The sequence below is a fragment of the Anoplolepis gracilipes genome, chromosome 7 (genome assembly GCF_047496725.1).
Source record: "Anoplolepis gracilipes chromosome 7, ASM4749672v1, whole genome shotgun sequence".
Classification (NCBI taxonomy): Eukaryota; Metazoa; Arthropoda; class Insecta; order Hymenoptera; family Formicidae; genus Anoplolepis; species Anoplolepis gracilipes.
This window is the reverse complement of record NC_132976.1, coordinates 7,792,091-7,816,117: the sequence shown is the minus strand read 5'-3', so window position 1 is coordinate 7,816,117 and position 24,027 is coordinate 7,792,091. Positions and strand designations below refer to the sequence as shown.

The 24,027-nt window shown below is 36.9% G+C and overlaps 2 protein-coding genes across 6 annotated transcripts in view; one reads left to right on the top strand and one right to left on the bottom strand.

Annotated features, from left to right (window-relative positions):
• Positions 1-1,823, top strand: part of LOC140668048 (KICSTOR complex protein SZT2) — a 17,789-nt gene extending 15,966 nt beyond the window's left edge. Inside the window, exons 24-25 of the mRNA XM_072896601.1 lie at positions 49-1,154; positions 1,291-1,823. Of these exons, the coding sequence (XP_072752702.1) occupies positions 49-1,154; positions 1,291-1,422 (1,238 nt within the window). The 3' untranslated portion in view covers positions 1,423-1,823. The remainder of the gene's footprint in view (positions 1-48; positions 1,155-1,290) is intronic.
• On the bottom strand, positions 1,803-24,027 carry Huwe1 (HECT, UBA and WWE domain containing E3 ubiquitin protein ligase 1). 5 transcript variants are annotated; one of them, XM_072896596.1, is made up of 44 exons: positions 22,939-24,027; positions 21,011-21,093; positions 20,434-20,652; positions 20,082-20,321; positions 19,946-20,008; positions 19,616-19,840; positions 19,252-19,523; positions 18,903-19,179; positions 18,129-18,770; positions 17,779-18,048; positions 17,188-17,697; positions 14,458-17,102; positions 13,895-14,135; positions 13,658-13,811; positions 12,326-13,562; positions 11,687-11,828; positions 11,496-11,601; positions 11,118-11,411; positions 10,683-10,827; positions 10,458-10,599; positions 10,251-10,377; positions 10,021-10,170; positions 9,702-9,848; positions 9,414-9,605; positions 8,828-9,086; positions 8,549-8,770; positions 8,241-8,469; positions 7,959-8,139; positions 7,462-7,834; positions 7,194-7,370; positions 6,485-7,100; positions 6,224-6,396; positions 5,933-6,114; positions 5,765-5,821; positions 5,581-5,673; positions 5,353-5,480; positions 4,997-5,243; positions 4,473-4,748; positions 4,172-4,360; positions 3,905-4,092; positions 3,692-3,825; positions 3,425-3,590; positions 3,114-3,304; positions 1,803-2,997 (listed from the first exon to the last, which is right to left on the bottom strand). In XM_072896596.1, exons 2-44 carry the CDS (start codon positions 21,053-21,055, stop codon positions 2,895-2,897), a joined length of 12,669 nt encoding a protein of 4,222 aa, XP_072752697.1. In that variant the 5' UTR covers positions 21,056-21,093; positions 22,939-24,027; the 3' UTR covers positions 1,803-2,894. The 5 variants fall into 5 exon arrangements, with proteins under 5 accessions (XP_072752697.1, XP_072752701.1, XP_072752698.1 ...); XM_072896600.1 differs by having other exon boundaries at positions 11,223-11,411; XM_072896597.1 differs by having other exon boundaries at positions 11,693-11,828.

Here is a 24,027-nt window from a genome sequence, read left to right as displayed (position 1 = left end):
TTTATTTCGTAATGCATAATCGTAATGAGACTTATTGTTATATTTCAGACATAATAACGATACGCAATATAGCGATATCAGCACGTACGTTATATTCATACTTACTTTCACATGAGAAAGAGTACAATATGCGCGTATTCGTAATGTCCAGCGAATTCCAAGAGTCTCACGATAACGAATACGTCTTGATTAAATTACAAAGTACTCCACTCGTTAGTTATTGTGACGCTCATGATACCAGATATACCGATGACTTTGATGTAGCGCTGATCGTGTCGCGCGTGGAACAATGCCCGCAAATAGAGAGAACTGAGATCACTTTGAAATATTATCTGATGCTGACGAGTAAGAGGGAGTTGTATCCGAAAAGAGAGGTGGAGAATAATAAATTGGGTAAATTTAGAACTGTATACAGCGTGGGTAAGTCCACAACTGAATCGTATACGGAGAGCTCGATGGTTGAGTCTAGCCCGGTATCGCAGATACCGAGACCGTTTACGAGGGACAATTCTAGAACGGAAATGTGCATCGATCAGCAGGAGAGAACAGTTCTTGATTCGAATGATGTGACTATTAAAGACAATGACGTTAAAATAACGAGCTTTAATATTCATAATAATCTAGCGCCCACGCCTCCACCGGTTCCGAATTCTCCCCTAGCGCAAAACTCTAGTGTCAACTCGTCATCGTCGTCATCGCCGCACTTGGTGCAGATTCGACAGGAATCGGTCAATTATCTTGGCTACTATTCGTCGCACGAACAGCTTATGCAACAGATGATCATGTCACAGGCGAATGCTGCCCATCAGCATATAACGAACATGGTGGAGCGCGGCGCGTTGCAGTGTCGAACGCATTTACTTTGGGACAAACTTTTGGAGAATAAGTCCTCAATGACGTATAACGAGTTCAGCGAACTTTGCTCGCTAGCTCACATAGAACCTCTGCCGAATCTCGACCCAAGGCTTGGTCCGCTCGTCAATCAACCTGTCTCTTGGTATCAAACATTATCCAAAGTGTTGCAAAATAAATATCAAGAGCATCACAAACAATTTATCACGTCTGATGGAAACGTTACCCATCATCTTATATTACATCCGACTCTTCTTCAAGCATTCATGATGCTAACTATCGATCTGCATACATCGAGAGGAGTAAGCATTCTTATACAACGTATATAAACTATAAATATTATTTACAGAATGCATATTTAATGCGAAATTTAGAACATGAATAAGATGAAATGCTATCACGGAAAAATTAAATAAACTAATCTAATATTTATTTTAGGATTTATGCGCCGTTTACCGAAAATCCACAGAAATCAATATACCAATGAACATGGAAGAAGTCTATGCTCTAGTCGAAGGTTTTGTAAACGCTTGTTGCTTCCACTTGTGGATGGGCCTTTGCAGCCAGTGATAACACATTCCGGTCGTACAGTGCGACGAGGACACGCATTGTTTCTGAAATTTTTAATGTACTTATACAAAAATGACAATGGACAGTGTGTATCGTTTACTGATTTAGCGAATTACTTTCTAAATCGGCACATTAGTTATTAATATTATGGATTATTACACGACGTTGTAAATATGAAATATATATTTTCATGTTACATACATTAATTCTCATGTAGTTAATCTTGATAATAATAATAATTTATTCGGTAATACATAAAATTAAGCTATCTTAAAGGAGACTAAGAATTGTAAACGCAGTGTTATCAATTAAGTCTATTCTCAGGAAATTCAAAAGTTAGTATAATTAAGGACTCTGTGCAATAACAAAAAATGCAACTGTTTTTTTTATAAGAAATACAACATTCACTTTATTCTGCGATTCCTAATCAATAATTCCCTAACAATTTCGTAAGGAGCTCAGTAACTACATAATCAACGGTGCCTGTGTACGGTGTTTCGCCAATATTGTCCCATTCGATGTGTTTATAAAGTAACGTCTGTTCAACTGGAAACTTTATTTTTTTAGATCTCAAGAAAAAGAAATTACAGTTGTTTAACATCACATTTCGAATGATTAATATTAAAATGATATTTAATGATCATTACTATTAATTAAGAATTAATTTTAATTATTAATACTAATAGTGTACAACCATACATTTTTTTAAAGGGAAGGACAGCGTTCATATTGTTATTGAAATCCTTTAGTTAGGCTCAGTATCTCTATTCAGTTTCTCTCTCTCTCTCTCTCTCTCTCTCTTTCGTTCGCTCACGCTTTTTACTTCGTCATTTTCTCTTTCACTCACGCAGGCACTCGTCCACTTATACTCTTGCTGCTTTTTTCTGGTAAAGAAGCAGGCTACCGTTACCTCCGTTGTATCTCTATTCAAACTATCGAACCAGTTAAAACATATCGCTGACTTCAAAGAGTGCAGTATATTACATTTTTTCATCCTATATTATTTCTTGTAAACTAATGTACGTAACTATTACAGTTATGTGTGAATCTTATCCTTATCGTTATCTTATCCTTATCATAAAACTGAACTAATTTCTCCTTATCATTCCTTGTTGGGAATTATCGTTAAGCTCAGCATCTTCCTCCAAGATCCTCCTCAACAAAATAAACCCTAGCTTCGGGTATCATTGACAATTATTCTCACGTAATTACATCATAATCAATAATTATATACGTATATACATATTCGTGTATCTATATGTATATATCAAGTTAAACGAGTTTTCCATTAGATCTTGAATGAAGACCAAGCGTGTCACCAGAATGTCATCGCAATTAGACGACGCATAATCGCATGAACGCGTAATTATACAAGAGCGAGTTCTCATGACGAGTTTACTCTGAAAACAGACAGGACAACACATGTACGATAAACTGCTACGAATATACGACACAACAACATTTCAGCAAGCTTATGCAAATCCGAATCCTTCGCTGCATTCGTGAATCGCCTTGAGTAGATTCGTACGCAGTTTATCGTATGTCTCGTATACCGGCAAATCCAGTTGATTGAAACTGTAATTAGATAATATATTTTAGTCGAGTAATAGTTGCGTCATGTATATCTAATTTTAGTTTGTATGAAAATATTTAAGAAAATATGACAAAAAATATTCTCTTGTTACTCTTACCAAGTATGAGCAGACGGAAGTCTGTCCGTTGACCTATCCTCTCTGTGAATTTGAAACTTTTGTACGCCGTTCATGCCTTCTAATGCGGCGAAACCTTGCAATGGTACTTTTGACGTACCGGTAACGAATTGCAAGAATTTTGCACGATCTGCTTGATCGAAACCTCGCAGAGCACGCCAGAACCATTGAATCTACGTATTTAATAAAAAATTAATAAAAATTTAATAAAAATGACAACAAATACGATAACTCGTTCTTTTTAAAATAAAGTCGAACATAATATAGTAAAAGAAAGGAATATTGAAATGTACCTGCAAAGACGTAGCTGTGTACTTATGATACTCGGTGTTTGCTTTAAGGTCCTCGATATCTACATTAGGCAAACCGCTGATCAATAGTTCAAGTTCTTGTTCGTTAAATATGGAGATCAGTCGTTTAGGTATAATATCATAAAAACCCTCCAAGAATGCGTTTAATCTATAAAAAAAATTTCAAATATAAGCATAATAGTGATTAAATAAAAATATATTGAAGCATACAGTATCAAACTCAATTTTATTTTAGCTTTATACACTTACTGTTTACGAATTGCTCCAGTCATCTTCATTTGACATACGAGCCTGATATACTCGAGTTTGGTCTCTTCTGTAACAACTATATTACGTCCATTTGGTATTAAATCTCGCACATCATTGACACCGAATTCATTCACCTAAAAACAATGCACGTGTGATTAAATATGTAATAAAAATATAATAGCGCTAAAAATTATCAGGTTTTTTTTTTTTTACCTCTGTAGAGAATGTTAACTCGTATCCTAAATCGGATATGTTATGCTCCGTGAGATAAACGAGTCCTTTGTAAAAACTATAATCCTCGCTTTCCATGTCTGTGTGCTTTACGAGTATGCCGAGTATATGCTTGTAAAAACTACGCGTAAAGTAGCATTCTAACAATTTGTTATCATAAATAGCCTTAGCTGCAAAAATAATGAAAATAAGAAACATTGTACAATTGTCTTTTCATTAATCTATAAAGATTAAATTACAAGAACTTACCAATTACTCGACCTACAAATTTATAGTAACACAAATGATTTGGATTACAATGCGAAGATGAATTTATCATGTATGTAACTCGATCGCCAGGACTGACTGTGAACAGAGCGTACATTGGATTGAAGATTTCCCTCGAGATAATGACGTACCACTCTCTTAGTAAACCTCCAGCATCTTGTCCTTCTTCGCCTTTTATTAAAAAGATTAAAGTATGTATATTATTCGTTATACGTTTTATTTGTGAGAAAAATTCATATATGTTTTATCACATGTTTTTAAGGAAACATCCAAAAATCCTTACCTTCAAAGACAATGTAAAAGCGATTCTTCCATTCATCGGCATTTCTTCGATGAAGTTCTCTGAACGAATCTTCGAACACGTGACTTCTACGAACGTGGACCGCTAATTCCTCTCTACGTATACCTTCATCCATTCGTTCCAATTCTGTCCTGAAGTAACGTCTCTTTACATCAAAATCTAACACCCTCGTATGATCTACCAATACGGAGAACGGCCCATCCGCCAAGTGTGTAGTAGTTTGTCGTAGAATTTGATTGAGTACAGTCCTATGCGTTTCTGCGCATGAATATAAGATACGTGTTATATTAAATTGAATTTATAGCATTATTTAGAGCACATGATTTTTATTAATTAGAATCCAAACGAGATCTAACGTAGCTTGACTGTTCACGCTAAGCGAGAGGTAAGAGATAAACTTTACATTATAAATGCATTTTTTTCTCTCTTTATCGTTTAGCATTTACTAAGCATGAATAGCCAATCAGTTTCTGTTCGGACTCTATTCATCAAAAATTATTACATACCGGCAAATTTGAGGAACTTTAATTGATCTGGTGGTAATGTTTTTTGTGTAGGAGTTGGAGTTATATCCCAGGAAGCATTGGTAGGAGCTTCCGATTGAGAAGTACCTTCATTATCCGAGTATATCGGAGAGACCGGTGCCAAGTCTGGTACAACTTCTCGATTCTCGCTAGTCGTATTAAGACGACTGTCACGATCTCGAGACGTACTCGACGAAGAATGCACCAAAAAGAATGCTTCTACCGCAGGCTGCAATATTTCATACATATATAACGCAAATAATAACTCAATAACATCAATCATTAATGATATAATAAATCGATACAAGATTTTAAAGAGATGAGAAATATATTTTTACCTGTAAAACAAGGACGGCATGATGATCGGGAGTGTACTCCAATTCGAGCAAGCAAGCGCTAAGGGTTTCCCATAAGTTATCTAATACTAAACTCTCACTCAATAGTGGAAGTGCAGTTTTCTCTTCGTCTAAAGAAAAGAAAACCAAGTATAAGTATATGATATAATAATTTAATACGTTTAATGTTTATTATTTAATATGTTTTAATATTTAATACGTTTAATTTACCATTGCGAGAAGAGGACGTCTTTAAATTATCAAGATTCGAAGTATTCGCTTGCGTTGTATCCATAGGAACATCGGTATCCGCATTGTCAACGGCTGTTAAAAAGATAAAATTTTCAAGGTAAGTAGTGAAATACATAATATTATGTATACAAATCAGACAAATAAAACAAAAATAGAAAAGTACCTGTTTCTAATACATTACTTGTGCCTGCGTTCAGGACTGCATCTGATGTTTGATTAACTTGAAAAAAAAAATTCAATTTAGAAATATCGTTAATAGCACATATGTAATTTAGATATATAATTTTAGTAATTCATCACAACATAAATTATAACAATGTCATAAATATACCTGTCTTCTTGGTATTTGCTAAACGTACAGCTTCTCTTATTTGCACGATAACTTTAAGTATTCTCAAGAAGAATGCCTGACTAGATGTTTTACTGACAAGAGCAGCCATCGATGGTAATTGAAGATCACTTCCAGCTTTAACCTTGCTCGGTGCAGTGACAACTACATTTTCATTAGTAAATCTGAAAAAAAAAATTTTCATAAGCAACTTAATCTTAAAGTATAAGAATTTTTGTTACTTTTCTATTTAATTGTAAAACATATACATGTATTGCTATAAGAATGTTTTACCTGTCTAATAAAATTCCTCGTCCGTTTCCTCCACTAGTTGATGGCTGATCTTCTAAGGAATTCCTCCGACTCAATTCACGATTCAGTACCTTGAGTTCCATCATTAAATCGTTGATATGTTCGCATACCATATTTGCCAGTTCCATCGCTCCTTCCAGAAGTAATTTTAATATCTGATAAACATGCAAAAGAGAAAATTGACATCGTTATCATTAAAATTTTTATATTTAATCTATATGACATAAAGAAATATGCACATACCAATTGCCTGGTAGGGTCAGGACAATGAGACAGATTAAGTAGCAGTGCAGTAGCATCCTCGAGTCCATCCTCGGAGCAGCTCTTACTGGTCAGTACTTGTACGGCGAGCTTGAGATGTCCTTCCGGTGCGGCAACGCTTTGATCTTTTCCGACTTCCGTCTTCTTGTTCTTTGTACTTGCGTCTTGCCGCCGATAGGAATTCACTTCCGTCAAGCCAATGGAGATCAAAGACAAAAGTCGCAACAACTTATCTGTCAATTGACTGCTTCGCTTGATTACGGACCAGTTGAGCATTGAGATGAGTTGGCCGAATGCGGAAGCTTCGAATGTTGTTGTGCCATGTTCCGGCTCGCTACCCAAGTTTGTATTCGAGTGAGTCCTCGCGACCGATTTTCCTTTCTTGGACGCACACGAATCCAATTTTAGAAGCAAGTCCCAAAAATCAGGAAGATCGCTCCTTCCTATCTTGGACGCCGACTTATTCTTCGCTCCACCTTCGTCCTTGCTTATATCCTTCTCTTTACTGCTATCCTTATCATCTAATTCCTTAGATTTTATTGGCACAAAATATCCAGGGAAACTCTTAGCTAATGATATCAACAGTTCTAAAGTATGCCTGAAATTCGATCAAACAAAAATATTTTTTATCAAAAATGTAATGAAAAAGATTGTGTCTTGTAATCTCTTCTTTTAATTCAGAATCACTAACCTGCAAACAGTGGGTGCTGCCTGCGGATGAATCGCAATAATATTTCCTTGTCTTTCAGATTTCTTACCAGCATGACGTATTATATGAAATACGTTTGCTCTACAACCTAGTGCAGCATCAATACTAATATTTAGCCATGATTGTGTGTTATTTCTTTGGTCAAACATCTTTGGAGAACTGAAATATGATTTGTCAGATAATATTATTATCATCATCAATATATTACATTTTATTTTTAAAATTAATTCTCTCAAGTGATAAATCTTACCATAAATCCATGGGTGAATTTAATAATCCCTTCCTTTTAAATTTTAAGCCAAAATCTGCCATAATATCCTTATTTTCATCATTACTTCTTTCCATAATGCTCAATAATGCCTTCACTATCCATTCTCTTGTGCTACCATGATAACAAAGGTTTCTGATCACTCTGTGCAGCCTTAAAGTGTTAATTTTTGGCTCGTCAACAAATAATAACACTAGCAGGCATGCCATCGACTCGTGATCGAGTAATTGTCGACCTCTTAATCGTAAGCCAGCTCCTTGATGTGCCATGTTTGCATCACCACGAGGATTCCAAGTATTCCATTGAGTCCTCTGTGGTACTGCATGGATTGCATATCGCGTACCGCCACCACGAGCTATCAATAACATGTTTCGAGATTTTTATAATTACAGATGTTTTAATTTTTCCGCAACAAATTCTCTTTATTAATATTGACTTGTGCATAATTTAATATATTAATAATACACAAAGAGATTTACCTCTTCCAGAATTTCTCAATATGCTGGAGAGAGCTGTATTGCTTTGACTAACATGATTGAGAAATCTTTCCTGCATCATGTGTCGATTACGTGCTTCCCATTCTCTCCTTAGATTTTGAGCTTCTTGAGCTAAATCTGGTGGAAGAACAGATATTTGGGATTCTTCCATGTCAGTCAAGATCTACAGAGACAAATTACATCAACTTTAAAAATAGTAACAAAACATATTATTGTGTTAAGATAAAAAGTAAAATAAGAGTTTTCGAAGATATATGTACTAACAGCTTGTCGAAGAGAGGGTTGCAGATTTTGGAAAAAAGCGGCGGCGTCCACGGGATCCTCCGGATTCGCCGAGGCAGCTGCGTGTCGTTGCTGCTCCATACGTTGCTGTGCCAAGACTTCTTCCTGTATTGCTGGTGGTAAAGCCGCCAGGAATTCAGGATTCACTTCAACTGGTCCGCTGAGTTCCTCTACTACAGAAGCTTGTGCGCGTTGCCTCATGCGTTGAAGTCTGTGAAAATATTATTTATTATTTTTACATATTACTACTGCGAATAATACATAAACTTCGAATAAGATCATTAATTGACCTCAGTTGTTCGGCGATAACCTCGTCGCGCATATCCTCAGGCAAAGCTGCCAAAAATGACGGGTCTACACCGTCTGGCAATTGTTGCTCTTGATTGTTGGATTGCTGTTGTTGTGACTGCTGTTGCGATGATTGTTGCGACGACTGTTCCGAAGTCCCTGCCGCGGTAGTGGTTTCAGAGGACGTCGTCGAAGATGTAGGATCTTGATTAACAACATTGGCACTGCAATGATATTCATATTAATATTTTTATAATCAACGTGCACGCGTGTGCACTTACTTTCGTTCGACACGCCGTAAGTCAATATCGCTGGTTCGACATTGACCGTCGTCCGTCAAGAGCCTACGGATCCAATCCGCCGAATCACTACTCTCCCTCGACAAATCTTCACTGACCTCTTGACCGAAATCTACGACTATTGGTGCAGCGGAAATACGATTAGATGAAGATTCAGTGACATTTACAATTTCTGTGCCACTTCGGTTAGACTGTCCTGTTGGAGTAAGATGTGTAGGCGCGTCATTAGACACATGTAGGTCTAATGACGAAAAAGTATTAGTGCAACAGATATGAATAATTTAATATAAGAACTAGCCTGAACGAAAGATCTTTGGTTCGATTCTTGGAGCTCTATTCTTTCACTCACGCCAGATATTTCTGTTATTCACATATTTATGTTTAATGATTTTATGTTCTCGTATATAATATATATTAATGTATATTATAAAAATACAAATTGTATTTAATATATTTATCACGAGAACGTAAGTGAATTTAACTAATTTTATAGTTGGTAAAAAACTACGTTAAAAAACGGAAATGTGATAACAAGAGAGATAAGTACTCTTAATAAAATATGCATTACTTAATCTAATAGTAGCTTCAGATGTACACGGTCCAAGCACAGAATCGACGATACTTTCTGCCAATTCCAGTGTGGGATTTCGATTTGCCGTGCGTGGATCTCTACTGTCAGATGTCGACTGCTCCTCTGGCGGCGGTGGAGGCGGTCGCTCGTCATCTTCTTGAACCGTTATTTCCATTTCACCTGTTACATCTAGTATGTAAAAGATACATACAAACACGCATAATAGAAATTTATCATAAATAAATATAAAAAATTTCTCTTTTTGTTTTTATTGTAAAGGTGTACCGATTATGTCTTCCTCTGGTGTGCGCTCTTGCCTCGTAGTTTCCACAGCAGTCTCTTCTCCAGCTACAAGCGGTGTGGCATCGGTTCTTTGTGAAGTAGATGCAGATGGTCTCGGTTCATCTATGTGTGTCAAACTGGATGATCCAGCTAAAATATCACATAGATTGTGAAAAAAGAAGATATTACATTTTTATATCTAATGTTTTATATACATATAAAGAAAAAAAGGAAAATTATATGTATGTATATGTATACACAAAATATGTATACATACTTTACATATATTTCTGTGTTTATATTTCTAAATGTATATACTTACATTCTGCATTATTCAAACGCTCTTTTTCTTCTTTATTATCTTTATCATTTTCCTTCTCGGAGCCATGCTGTTTCTTACGTTTTTCTTTGCGTTCGGCAAGCTCAGCATTTCTATGCTTTTCCAATCCAGGTATAAGTTTGTGAACAACACCTTTTCGATAAAAAATATATTAAGATGAAAATTTGATACAATACATAATATAAAGATCACATGAATTTCTTTGTTCTTACCAACACAACAGTCTGGTTGAGAATCACCATCTAATTGTTTGCTTTCCTCAATCCACCAATGCAACGCAGTCGGTATATTATTTAAGGTTGCTGCAAGACTTGGTCCAAAGAGATATCCGGATTGATCCTAATAAAATGTTAAAAATTATTTGCATTTTTTTGGTTTATATTTAGTTGCATTTGTATATCTTATAATCATATACGTACGACATAATCGATCTGCTCTTCCTCTTGATTAGTGAATATTCCTAATCCATTATCCATTACAACAACACGTGTATCCCTGAAGCTTGATGCTAAAACTTGACTGGCGGATAAGGGGAGAGTTTGTGCAGCAGGACCCAAAAGTCTGTATCATATATTAAATACAATTAAATATATTATTTATCTTAATATATAATTTTTCGAAATACAAAAATGTATATTATATACCTCTGTAATATTACAGGTGGATTAGAACTACGTGGATTCGATAGTTGAAGATATTGATACCGTCTTTGTCGTAAAGCACGTTGAGTTCTAGAACTTGCAGTATCCAAACTTCCTTGAGATATTAACAGTGGATGAGTACTGATACCTGTGTAAAAATTGTGGTAATTTTAATTCTTATAATATATAAATGCGAGAACAAAACCGATTAAGATATAGAACATTTAAACTTCCGTATCGACATCTCTATTCTCGTTCAACCTCTATAAATTAAGATCATAAACATGCTTACATGAATGTGCACGTAACATTTTTATCCTAAACGTGTATTATTACATTATATAAGAGGGGAAAAAACCCAGAATTACAAAGATTTCGTAATCTTGGTGAATAGAGGAGTTCGATTGTAGAGCTATTTATATTTTCGCTCTTATTTACCATTGTTTTCAGAACCAGCGGGGGGTTCTTCAAATAAACCCAATGGTAACGGAAATGTGGTGTTCCATGGAAGACTAGGACGCGTATTAACTGGTGTCGACGTACTCGCGATGTCTTGATTTTCAATGTTGTGCTGTATCATTACAACATTGCCGCCATTATCGCGCTCGGAAGTCGGGAACATACGGAAAACGCTGCTTTCTCCAGTAGTATCTTCGTAAAATTCTACTCCATCGTCTTCATAATTGGACGATCCTTCCTCCTCTTCCTCTTCCTCCTCTTCATTCTCTTCGCCTACGATAATGATATAAACGAGAATAAGAGATATAAAATCTTTTTACGCCATAATTTCAATATATCAAACTGTTTTATCTTTACCATCGTCTTCCTCTTCCTCTTCTTCGTCCTCGTCATCCTGCACCTCGTCCTCATTATCATCGGATGGATTACTATCGGAATCTGAATCGGAACTCATCAAGTCCTCCTAAAATAAAAGTCATTGTAAATTCAGAAAGTAAGAGAAAAGAAATACTGTTTATGCTGAAGAAAAGTGAAAAAAGCGACGTTACTCTTACTGTGGTATCTCGAGTCGGATCGAAATCGCCCTCCGCGTCGCGCATCGCGAGACTTTCATCATCAATGTCCATTGGCCTATGCGGGCGAGAAGATGGCTCTTCCGCCACGGCCGAGCCGTCCCTGGGAAATAGTACACTACTTGATTATAAGTACTGTAGCCTTCATGAATTTCAAAGGTTACATAAACAAAAGATTTGCGAACGTGTGCAACACATAAACAAAAGAGAAATACAACCAGCAGAATACTGTATATAAACATGCTTAAATTATTTTAAAAAATATTCGTACATGTTTTTAAAATTTAATTAAAAAATTATGACATATAAAAATTATGACGTATAACCTTAATAAAATATAATTTTATACATGTGTTACAAAATAAAATATAAAATGCAATCTTTGTACGTAAAGACATTATTTTTACATAAAGATATTATTCTGCTATGTCTCTTAAACGTAAAGAAATATTGTCATTATGTATATCCTTTTAAATATTGTCTAATCGATTTTTAATGAGACATTATTTGAAATAACTGTTAAATAGATACATGTTAATTAAACATAGAGATTTTATTATAGAATTGCATGACGTTCATCAAAATCTAATTAATCATTAATTTACATGTCGCTACCTTTCCAGAAGCTGATCCATGATGTCTTCCAATGCTGCCTCATCTCCTTCCTCGTGTACTTGACTCTCGGAAGTAGGTTCCAAACTTTCCGCCGTTACGGAGATATCGTGCTCGGTATTTTCCGCATCTTCATTGGCTTCTTCGCCTACGGCATGCGTGGCCTCCGAGGTTGTGGTGCCCGTCTGTTCTCCAATCGGTTCTTCCTGAACTGTCCTATTTTTCGGCTTTGTAAATTTGTTATTTACCGCTCCTGGCATCGGTTGATTAATAATGCGCGACAGAGTCTCTAATGGCTTTAAAGCGGCGTTAATAGTACCAGCCATGTTCGGACTCGACAGATCAAGACTATGTGGAATTTTAGCCAGATCGGTGATTATACCTTTTCGCAACATAATCCGGACGATATAATTGACGTTGTTATATTGATGGGCCCTTAAAGAAGCCCTCAATTGTGTATGAGACATATTGGGCGGACAACTGTCGATCATGGTGGATATCAATCCGATTAGTAATTGAAGCTGTGCGTGCTTCTCGGAACTTTCCGGAAGCGCGAGCGTTCTTGTCAAGGCTGCTTTCACCTCCGTCACCAGAGTTGTCTGCACTTCCGGCGAATGATTACACGAAGCTATAGCGGCGATCAACATTCTCGCCATACTACTGCACGTTCGATCGCCCGAATTTTCCGGCGACATTGGTAGAAGTTTATCGAGCAAAAACGCCAAAGCTGTTGTATCCTCAGACACCATTTCACTCTGTCCACCTCTGTATGTATGTTCAGTGATGAGACTAGCTACAGCGCCATAAGATCTCACAGCCTCTGCTAATATCTTCAATATAGCAGATTTCGTCAAAATAGGTTTCTTCGCTTCTTCTGGCTCTACCTTACTATTATTACCGATATCAGTATAAATCTTTAATGGTATTATTTGCGATACTTGATCGTCGTCATCCAAGGGATCGTTGGTAGTCGTTGCATTATTTCTCAGTACATCTCGCCGCGACGAAGACGTCGATGATGATGCATTACCTATCGCCGAAGTTGTCGCCGTGTGTGATGTCTTCTTTTCAGGACTTGTAGGAGTTGCCGATCCGTCATCTGATGATACCGGCATCGGTTTAATTAATGCATTCAACATATCACGAATAACACCTACGGATACTTCTTCCACCATCGGTAATGCTGGCGAATGACTAGGAGGTAAAGCTTTGACGACAAGTCTATTATCAATATCATCTTCTGTAAAATAATAAAGAGATATAATATTAGAGAAAATAAAATCGTCAAAAGAGCATCGATATTTTAAGCTTATAAACACAAAGAGTTAAACTCACTTTTTAAACAACTTATGTCGACTCTAAGGATATTTTCGCACACTTCTCTGTACACTTCTGGATTACGGCAAACGGCGCTGCTAATCTGCCGCGTCATGAAAAGTATCTCTTTATACGCGGGAGGTATATTGCTCTGTGTGCGCGCACGAATAACCTGGAGCAGAAGCAAAAATAAATAAGCATCGATAGAGACAAATTAATATGTGTGAAATTGCGTCAGGTGAACACTTGAAATACCTTCTCCATAGCGAGACGAAGCGTACGTGGTTCTTCCAGAGTATGTCGTATCAATAATGTACATAGATTGACGCAGCCGGTAAAGCTGCACATTTGTGTCATCTCGAGGAGTAACTTGACACCACCTTCACGTGCGAACACTTCTGCATTTTTATAATCTCTTGTCAACCGTAAACACACTTTTAACACGGCGTGTAAAGCGTCCCGATCGACTGGGATTGCCAATAATTTTACACACGCACTGGAACATAAACACAATGTTCAATGTAAAAATAATGCAAAATGTGTCACAAAGTTTCTGCTTATTCGTACATAGATTTCATATATATATACATATATATATATTTTTTTTTTTTAATGTAAATTATTTCACATATATTTCACATAATTATGCATTGACAAAAAAAAGATATAAATTAATTAAAAATTTCCATATTGATTAATCGTTTAATATTTAGAAAAATTCAATATTTTGTCTAATATAATTTTTTTTCTTTTAGACATCTAATTAACTAAGCATTGCAACTAGATCTCTATATATTAATACAAATCTTATCTCTCACCGTACGATACTCGGTGCTATGCTGGGATCCAATCCTTGTATCACGGTGTTTCGTTTCTCCTCTATCGGACTCTCATCGGTATCCATGTTAGAATCGGAACCACCATCCTCTTTGTCCGTGTTGAGTTTAAAACCCATTGTGATGGGTCGTCTGTTGTCACTATCCTCGTTTACCTGCGTCATGCAGGAAAAGGTGATGAGATAACGGCGTCGACTGCATGATATCCGCACACTGGACTCGCCGGCCCAGTACGCATCGTTGATAATTCTATTGTTCATGGGCGAATAAAGGGTCCATTTGCCGGTGCTTAAGTCAAACCACTTCCACGCTCTGGTTGTGACTTTATGCATCAACTGTTTTCGTTTTGTAAGCGTAGCCACTTTCTCCAAACGGTCGATGAGCAATAACAATGGTGCTAACCATTTAGGAGTCTTCATGCTCAACACACCACTGTCCTTATTGTCTTTCACAATCTTATTTTTATGTGCGGTAAGCGGAGCCTCGCTAACAACCAGCAGACGCACGAGTTTGTCTAATATCGCACACTCCTCCACTATTTGAGCACACGGTACTCGCATCTCTTGAAACGAACCCTCGAAGAAAAGTGTGTAAAGATAAAGACGGCCGGAGAGTTTGTTCGCTTCCTCACATTCAACCAGTCGCGAACCGGCATTCTCGTCCTGACTTTCAGCAATATCAATTAGATGATCCACCAGACGACCGACTTCACGCATCAATTGTCGTAATGTATCGTCTCGCCATTCATCGCCATTTCTCTTCGTGATGGTCACCAACAGATCACAAATTCTGTATACTGTGTCAGGCATAAGGTCCAATAGATTTAGACACTGTCCCAATGCATTTTGTGTAAACTCGTCAATGTTCTCGGTAATCGTAGTCTCGCGACAGACGGTGATATCCTCAGCGCCTGTGTATATTTTGCGGGTTTCCATGTCACCAAGCGACATCGCGATGGCGTGCATTATTTGATCATCATCCGCCAATTCCAAGTCCATGATCAAACCTTGTCCGCTGACATCGCTTACGGGAGCATCGGGTCTACGTAAAGTTGCAGGATTTGTCAAAAGATAATCGGTCGCCTGTTCTACAGTCAACGTGTGCAATAACGCTTCTATACAATGAGCTCGGCTGAAACCCATGTCCATCAGTTGTCTCAGATATTCCGGATTTACATCCGCTTCCGGCTCGTCCCTACGATCGGATCCGCTGCTTCTACCAACGCCACTCGCACCACTACCGCTAGCTGTTGCACCATCTCCGCTTTCTTCCTTTTCAGTGCGTTCCTTAATAATTTTCTCACCCCGTAAAATATGTCGTAAAATAGATAGAATAGATTCTGTCATGCGAGCTCCGTAGTTTTTGAGCGGTTTCTTGCCCCACATTAGCATTACTGCTTCGAAAGCTTTCTTATGAATATCAGTAAGGTATTTTATTGGATCAAACGTTTCGCAAACCTTATAAATTCCTGTACACTTTGAAGATACTACATGTGGCGAATCCAAAATGGCCTTAGGATTAACCATTTTTTCCAACAACATCAACCAAGCATCTAGGAATTCACCGGTTCCATCTGGTAAATTCGAATGCTCCAATCCTTCGGATAACGAAAACTGACCTCCACCTGATAATGCCCAATGAAAAGTGGAGAAAAATGCATTCTGTCCATTCAATTTAACAAATTTCTGAAGCATCAAGTGATAAGGATGTCTCTTTTCATCAAAGAGCATTGGTGAAGTAAATCCCACTGAACATATGAGAAAGGTTAGCTTAAATTTGGGAATCGGTGACGGAGGTAATTTATCCCACGACAAGCCACGTGTCAGTAAACAGTTCAAAGCGGTAGCAACACTTCTCGATGCCTGTGAAGGTAGCGTAGGCGTTAGAGGCAGCTGCTGTCCTCTACGTTGTCTAACGGGAGAACCCATGCAAAGTTTAACAAGTAGACCAAATAATTCAGAGAGTGCTCGACCGAGTCTTGAAGACGCACCGAGCAATGGTTTAATATATTTCAATTGATAATTGTTCGGTCGACTCTCAGTGTTCACTACACTCGGTTTGTCATCCACTTCCATTGGCACCGGTGGTGGATCTGTACTAAGAGCTTCCATGGCCGTGGTCATTCCATTGCTTCCCATATCCGCGGACACGGTAGCGGACCAAGAAGAAGATTCGCCCTCGTTTTTTAATTCCGGCGGCATCAATTTGTCCATATCTTCTTTACCAAATTCACATCCGGCCGGGATAATATCCTCACTACATAACGCGAGCAATAATGTACTCTCCCAAACAAGAGACATATATAGCTCCGATAAACCTTTGAGCACGGTCAAGCCCAACTCGGAACCCCAGTGATTCATGGAAAGATTTCTTATATCGCTTTGACTGGTACGACAAACGTGAACAAACATTACTACGTATCCGTGAGCCGCATTCATGGCATGCAACAATGGTGTTGCAGTGTCACTTGTAAAAGCCGTTTCAAGATTTGGAGCTGATGCCAATTCATGCAATAAAACAGAGCCGCCAGGAGATTCCATATGACTGTGAAGTGGTTTCAGCAAGTTTAGCACTTCGTTTAATTGCGACAAACCTGTTTTGAGTACCAATGGTTCGTGTGCAAGATTCTGTAAAATAATATAAATGATATTCTTGTATAATTATATTAAAATACATGTAACATTGATAAAATTATATGGAAATCAAACGTACCAAGATACTTTTGCATACTGAAGCTACAGATTGAGCCGCTTGTGCGACAGGATAGTCAACAGGTAAATTGGGTAGACCAAGAATCGAAAGCAATGGTACAAGTCCCTTTTGGGCAACGAATTCTCTACAGTGATCATCGGTCGAATTGTTACTCAGTATGGCATCAACGAATTTCATAACATTATGAATATACTCGACTAAAGCGATAGGGGTTTTCTCCCTCGGTTGCGGCGGCGGTCCAGGCTGCGCAGGCGACAAAGTAGGTTGTTCTTCTCGTTGAGGATGGGAACTTGTACTCGCCTCTTCCTCATCTTCTTCTTCTTCGTCGCTACTACTTCCACCACCACCGCCTCCGCCACCGCTAGAATCTCCTACTCCGACGCCAACCGATTGACCGGACGATTGACGATTCCCAGAAGCGGTGTTCGAGGGTGAATTTTCGGATTTACTAGCAGCACGCCAACATATGTATCGTGGATCACAGCCCAATACACACAACTCTTCGAGTAACTGAAAAAAGAATGAATGAGAAATAAGTATAAGACAAAAAAAAAGTTAAAAAGATGCATTTTTGTTCGTTACAGAAAATACCTTAATAATAGCCGCAATAGCATCAACTTTTAAGCTTGGTTGGTGCCTCATCAACTCATCCATGGCATTTCCTAAATTCGAAGCTGTGTCACCTAACGGATCAGCACTTCGTCTCCGCCGCATTGCCGAGAGATAAACAGGTGATAAAAGTACTTTGAATAAACGTTCGAATGGTCGCCGTTTCACAAATGATTCAAGACCACGTTGATTTAAACACAGTGCACTGAACACATTAGGTAAAGAACCCAATACCTCTCTAGTGGCAGGAACCTAAAACAATTGAGTTTTGAAAAATTTTTCATTATCTTCAAGAATCATTTTGACCTTAATATATAATTGATTGCACTCACTTCTTTTATTAGTAAAGCATGGAGTACAACATCAGTCAAGCCATTGTCTTGCAGAGATGATAATAACGACGGTTCTTGGAAAACATATACAGTCACCACATCAGTAGCAAGCAAGAATAACGAAGGACCATAGTACTCTGAATTGCTTATAATGTGCTTCAGAGAAGATGGTAAAGTACCCTCCATAACATGTCGTATGCTATCAGAAAATGCCGGATCCTGAATCGCTTTTTTAAGAAAATTCAACATTGATTTGAGAAGTGCTGCTCGTTGTGGTAAGCATGTTTTGCCAGTTTTAGCAGCAGAATAATCTGGTTGCTGTTCAATCTTTTCGTCTGTTTTAGAACTAGTATTTTCGTCTTCCGATATCTCCATAGGATTCGACGACTCTTCCCGTTCATCGAATGTTTCCTCATGTTCACGTCGCGAAGATCCTTCTTCTGTATCCACGGATCTCTCACGCGAGGTTTGTGGAGTATCTTGATAGAGCAACGGCTCAATTTCAAATGGTTGTTCTTTTCTACATACATTAACCTCCATGTCTAAACGATTGATGAAGCTTGCTAAACCGCTGTGAGTTTGAAAACCTTGCATATCTATATTTGTTATTAAATCTATGACGCGTACTGCTCTTGTTACAAACTGCAAAAGAACAAGAAACAAGTAAATAAAATTTTAGATATTTTAAAGGTAAATGTGTACATCAAATCTTTTAATTTCTTCTAGTTATTGTGTAGCCAAAATATATATATTATATATTTTGTTCAATATTACCGTTATGTGCTCCAATTCACTTCCTGGCCAATTGATTACTTTCAAAAGACTCTCCATCATGCCACAACTAACGAGAGCTTCACCACCTGCCTCATAACTTGCAAGATGATAGAGAAAGCTAAACAAAGCTGTTGCGAGTGGCAAAGGAAATGGTTGTCCATCTGGTTGTGGCGAAGTTAACGTTGTTATACAAGTACGAACCAAGACAGGGAGAAATCCATGATATGAACTAGCTCCAGTGACATCAATAATCATGTTCAATCGCGAACCTGGTTTTCTGAAATAGAACAAAATTAATACATCATATCAGATGTAATAAAAATATATAAAATAAGATATTTATGCTTACTTAGGAAAATGTGGATTACGATCTAAATGTATGATGCTTGTAAGAGTACGTAAGGCTGCCGCTCGAATCTCAACAAGATGAGTATGTGGAAGTTCCAATAATTCAACCAGTTCCTCAAGAAGCCCAGCATGAAGGAGACTGTGCGCATTTTCTTGCAATGCGTTGCTATATACAAGCACAGATAATGCTTGTAGTCGAGCTTGAACGCATTGTAATCGTCTTCGATAATCCGAAAAACTATGCGCTAGCCTAATATGTGTCAATAGAGCCATCTAAAAATATGTTTCAAATATGTTAAAAAATACTCTCTATGAATTCTGCTTAATTATATTCACTTAGAAAAAAAAGGCTAAAGCATTCTTACTTGTCGTTCCTGGGGTACGTTGTAAACTTTCAACAGATCATTCATAATCTGTGCTGGGGTTTTTCCAAGTTTATCAACATTTTCTATATGTATATATGTTACAAGATTTGCCTGACCAACTTTTTTTGTACTAGGAAGTGATGTTCCAGTTGTCGATGGTTCCATTATAATTGGATTTTCCGCATAAAATTCAAAATGTAATGTTGTAGCACTTGTTGGAAATGCCTATAAAATAAAATGTTATGTATACAGATGGGCGAAAAAAGATGTGTGCACACATAATTTATAAATATGTATTATTTTACATATTATAGAATTATATATGCTTACCTTTTCTGGAAATTCTTTACAGCAATCTGCTAAACCAAAACCATTTTCCTTTCCTCCCCAACTCTGTAACAAAAGTAATTTGATAATTACATATTAATTTGTATCACAAATAAAAATATAAATTAAAGTTACTAACCTCTGCTAAATGATTGAGCCTGCTAAGCAAAGCTTGACGTTTGTCATTATTTAGACGTGTAATAAAATTACTGCGTTTACTAAACATATACAGAAGATTTAATACACCAAGAACTACATGCATGTCACAACTTGATAGTAAAGTAACCAAATGTTCCATGCTGTTGTACAGGTGCCGTGAGAATGAGTGCTCAATCAACAACGTCGTAAAATGAAGAACCCAGAGAAGCAGCTCTTTTGCCTGTATCATAAAAAATTAATAATCATATATAAATTATCTTACTAATATTATTTGTAATTTTACATTTTTTTCTTAAATCGGTTTATATTAATAAATAAATTGTTAAACAAACCTCTCTATTTTGAGGAAGATCACATGCTAATTCCCATGGATTATCCGGACTCCTTGCTGCAGCTTCTTCTAAAATACTGTCACTGAGATCTAGGACATCAATCCAATGAAATAATTCACATTTTCCGAAAGTCCATGCATCTATCTGCTTTAGCTCTTCTAACAGCTCTGCATGTGAGCAAGAGCGTAGTTTGCTTATAAGTGCTTGACATTCTGCGGGCTAAACATTAATAATATTATTAATATATTAATATATTGACCTGAATAAAGAGATGCAAATAGCTTTTGTATTTTAACAATTAAACAATTAAAACAATATGCAATTAATTAAAGTTTTACAAATTAAAATTATCAAAAAATTTGTTGTTTAATGAAGTTTAATAGATTTAGACAATTATTATTATTAGAATTAGAAAATTATGCAATTTTTGTCAGAAAGATTACGTAATTTTACTTAATATATAATTATACAATTAATATTATTTGTATGTATGTACTATATAAATTTGACTGAAAATATTTAAAATTATTTGAATAAAAATATATATATGCATATATGTGCATATCTATATATTTACCACTTCAGAAGTGCATTTTTTTAGTCTGCTCCGATCAATTTTCATTTTGGTATGTTATAATCTGTCCTTCCCAAATTTAAAATCTAGAATAAATTTTATAAATATTACATTATAAAGTTAACAAAAATTTTATTAATTAGAATTAGTAATTTAATTGAAAATGTGATATATCAAGTTTTTTCTCAGTATATGATAAAAGAGATTTTAGAATGATAAGCTTGTATCATTACGATTGATATAACTCATGTGATTGATAAGAAAATACAAAGAATATTAAAAATTTATGGATATAAAAAATATAAAGGAATTATTTTTTCAGCTTGTCATTAAAAAAAACTGACATATAATTATTATTGTACAATAGTATTGCAATTATAGTTATATTTAATAATAAATAAATAAATATTATAGTTAATAATTGCTTAATTTTTTAAATATAAAAAATTACAAATATTATTCACAATTAGTGTGCACTAGTACGATTCATTCATTTAAGATATTGTACAATATTTGTACAGATAATATTTTTATATATAGATTTATTAGATATATTAACAATAAATTAAATATTTGACAAATTACTAATTCCAATGAAAGCATTTTTGTATATTAAACTATTATAGTATACATTATCAGAAACAAATATGTTGAGAAACCCTATGTTTATCAATATATTACTTCCCTATATTTATCATATATAAGGTTATTTATAAGAGCGCACATGTTTGGTAGTATAATCTGCAATTTGTACATAGATGCGTATAATATAATAAAATTATATGTATATATAAAAGTTATTAAAAATACATTTAAGTCACACATCTATATACAAAATAAAAATTATAAAAATATATAAAATGCAGAATAATTTTAATATATTTATAATATATCATCAAAATGGTGTGTATATATTTGAGTCTAAACATATCTTTAAAAAATTCGAATAATCTATTCATGTAATTATCTAAAATTAAGATTGTATTACTATATGTATATCTGCAATTAATCTAAAGAGTGCACACAAAGGAAATCACAAGCTTCTATAACTACCAATAGATCTTTGTACAATCGCATTGTTCTAAAACTTTATAATTATATGTCTAACTTTATAATATTGTATATTATTTAAAACAAATTTAAATACAAAAATATGTAATTAAAAAATAAGTAATAATTGCATAGAGAGATATAAGATTACTGCTTTCTTAAATATTTGTATATACCTGTGTAAAAATAATGACCTATAACAAAAAATGATATATTGCAAAACAACAAGCATTACGTACTTACATGTAAACTATTGATGAGTGTAATTATACGATAAATTGTCAAATATTTCGCAATATAAAGCAACTTTTTTAACGAGAATTCTATTCCACTATCTAGGTCAAGTCTCTCTTTCTCTTTGTATTAAAATAATCCGTAAACCTAAATGCTTGCATTCTTCGTAATACTTATTCCACAATAATCACGCGACGTAAGGAGGAAAAACGATGCGTAGACTCGGGAAATCGAAATCACGCTTTAATCTGCGTAGTCATCAGCGAGACAAGTCGATCTAACCTATACGCGAAATTTCAAAGAACAATAAGTAAAATGACAACAGATCGAATGACAACACCCTAGCGGCGATCGGTTACACTGCCAGAGCTCTCAAGACCTGTGCGCCCTCGTAAATAAACGTCTGAAGGTGAAAAGAGACGTATGATGCTCCGTTTCGAACGCCACGACGGTTAAACGGAAGAAAGAGTTTCTCTCTCTCGAGCGAGCCAAGAGAGAAAAAAAAATCGTCGCGCGCGCGCTCGCTCGCGTACGTCGAGAGAAAGAGAGCGAAAAAAGGAAAATAAGAGAGAAAGAAAGAGAGAGAGAGAGAGCGAGCGAGAGCGACGTGTGTTGCGTGCGTGTGTCTCTATCTCTTTCTCTCTCACCTGGCGATGAGCCGTCGTAGTTCTGTGCTCCCAATTTTCCTACGCGATATCGTAGCACTGCCGCTACTACAATTGGTAGCCTCTTTCGTCGAGCTCGCGTTCCGTTCGATGCGCTTCTTCACGTCAAGAGCGTGGCGGCGCGACACGGGCATCGCGGTCGCGTTGAACCCGCGAGCCCGAGATCACTTATCGAATCACCGCTGTTGCTGCTGCAGCTATCCCTTGTTGCGATCCTCCAGCCAGCTTTTTGTCATTAACGTGCACCCGCGGTAGACTCCTCTCGCACGTTGATAGTTGTCGCGACACCGCTTCGTGACAAAGACACAGAGAATGCAGAAGCAACGGAACAGACAAGGAGACGAGGACGGGTTGATATAATAGGAGGGGGGAGGGGGAGCGAAGGGGGAAATATGATGAGAGGTAGTGGGGAGGGAAGGAGAGAATACAGAAGAGGGGCCGGCGATCGGGGATGCGCGGAACCGACGATAGCCGCCTGACACGGACGGATCACTCTCGCAGCACGGCCGTGTCAAAACAAAACTGTGAATGAACACCAGGGGGAGGAGGGGAGGCTGGTCGTCTCTTTTCCTTTTTTTTTCTATTTTTAATTATTTTTTTATCTTCCTTCCCCAAACGTTCTCGATGACGGTGCCGATCACACCGCCATTTTATCGAGGCAATCCACACGACGAATCGTCTCGTCTTCTTTAACCTTGACGAACAGACAGGGTCCAAGCACGCTACACTGGGCCCTGAGCAATCGCCGTCGATGTTTCTCGAACAATCTCGCTGACACACTCTCTCTCTCTCTCTCTCTCTCTCTCTTTCTTGCTTTCTTTCCCCCTCTCTTTCTCTCGCTCGCACGCGAGTTCACGACCTCACCGCGACACAATACTCGTCTCGCTCGACCTTATCGTCGTCCACATGCACGAGAATTCGCGACATACATGTATTATTGTGTCGAGATCACCGATGCTAGTTTAATATCGTGTTTACACATCTACATGTGCGCGCGCGCACGCACGCACGAAGCATATACACTCGCTCGTGCGTCTTCGCGTTGTTAAACACAACCTCCTCTCCGAGAAT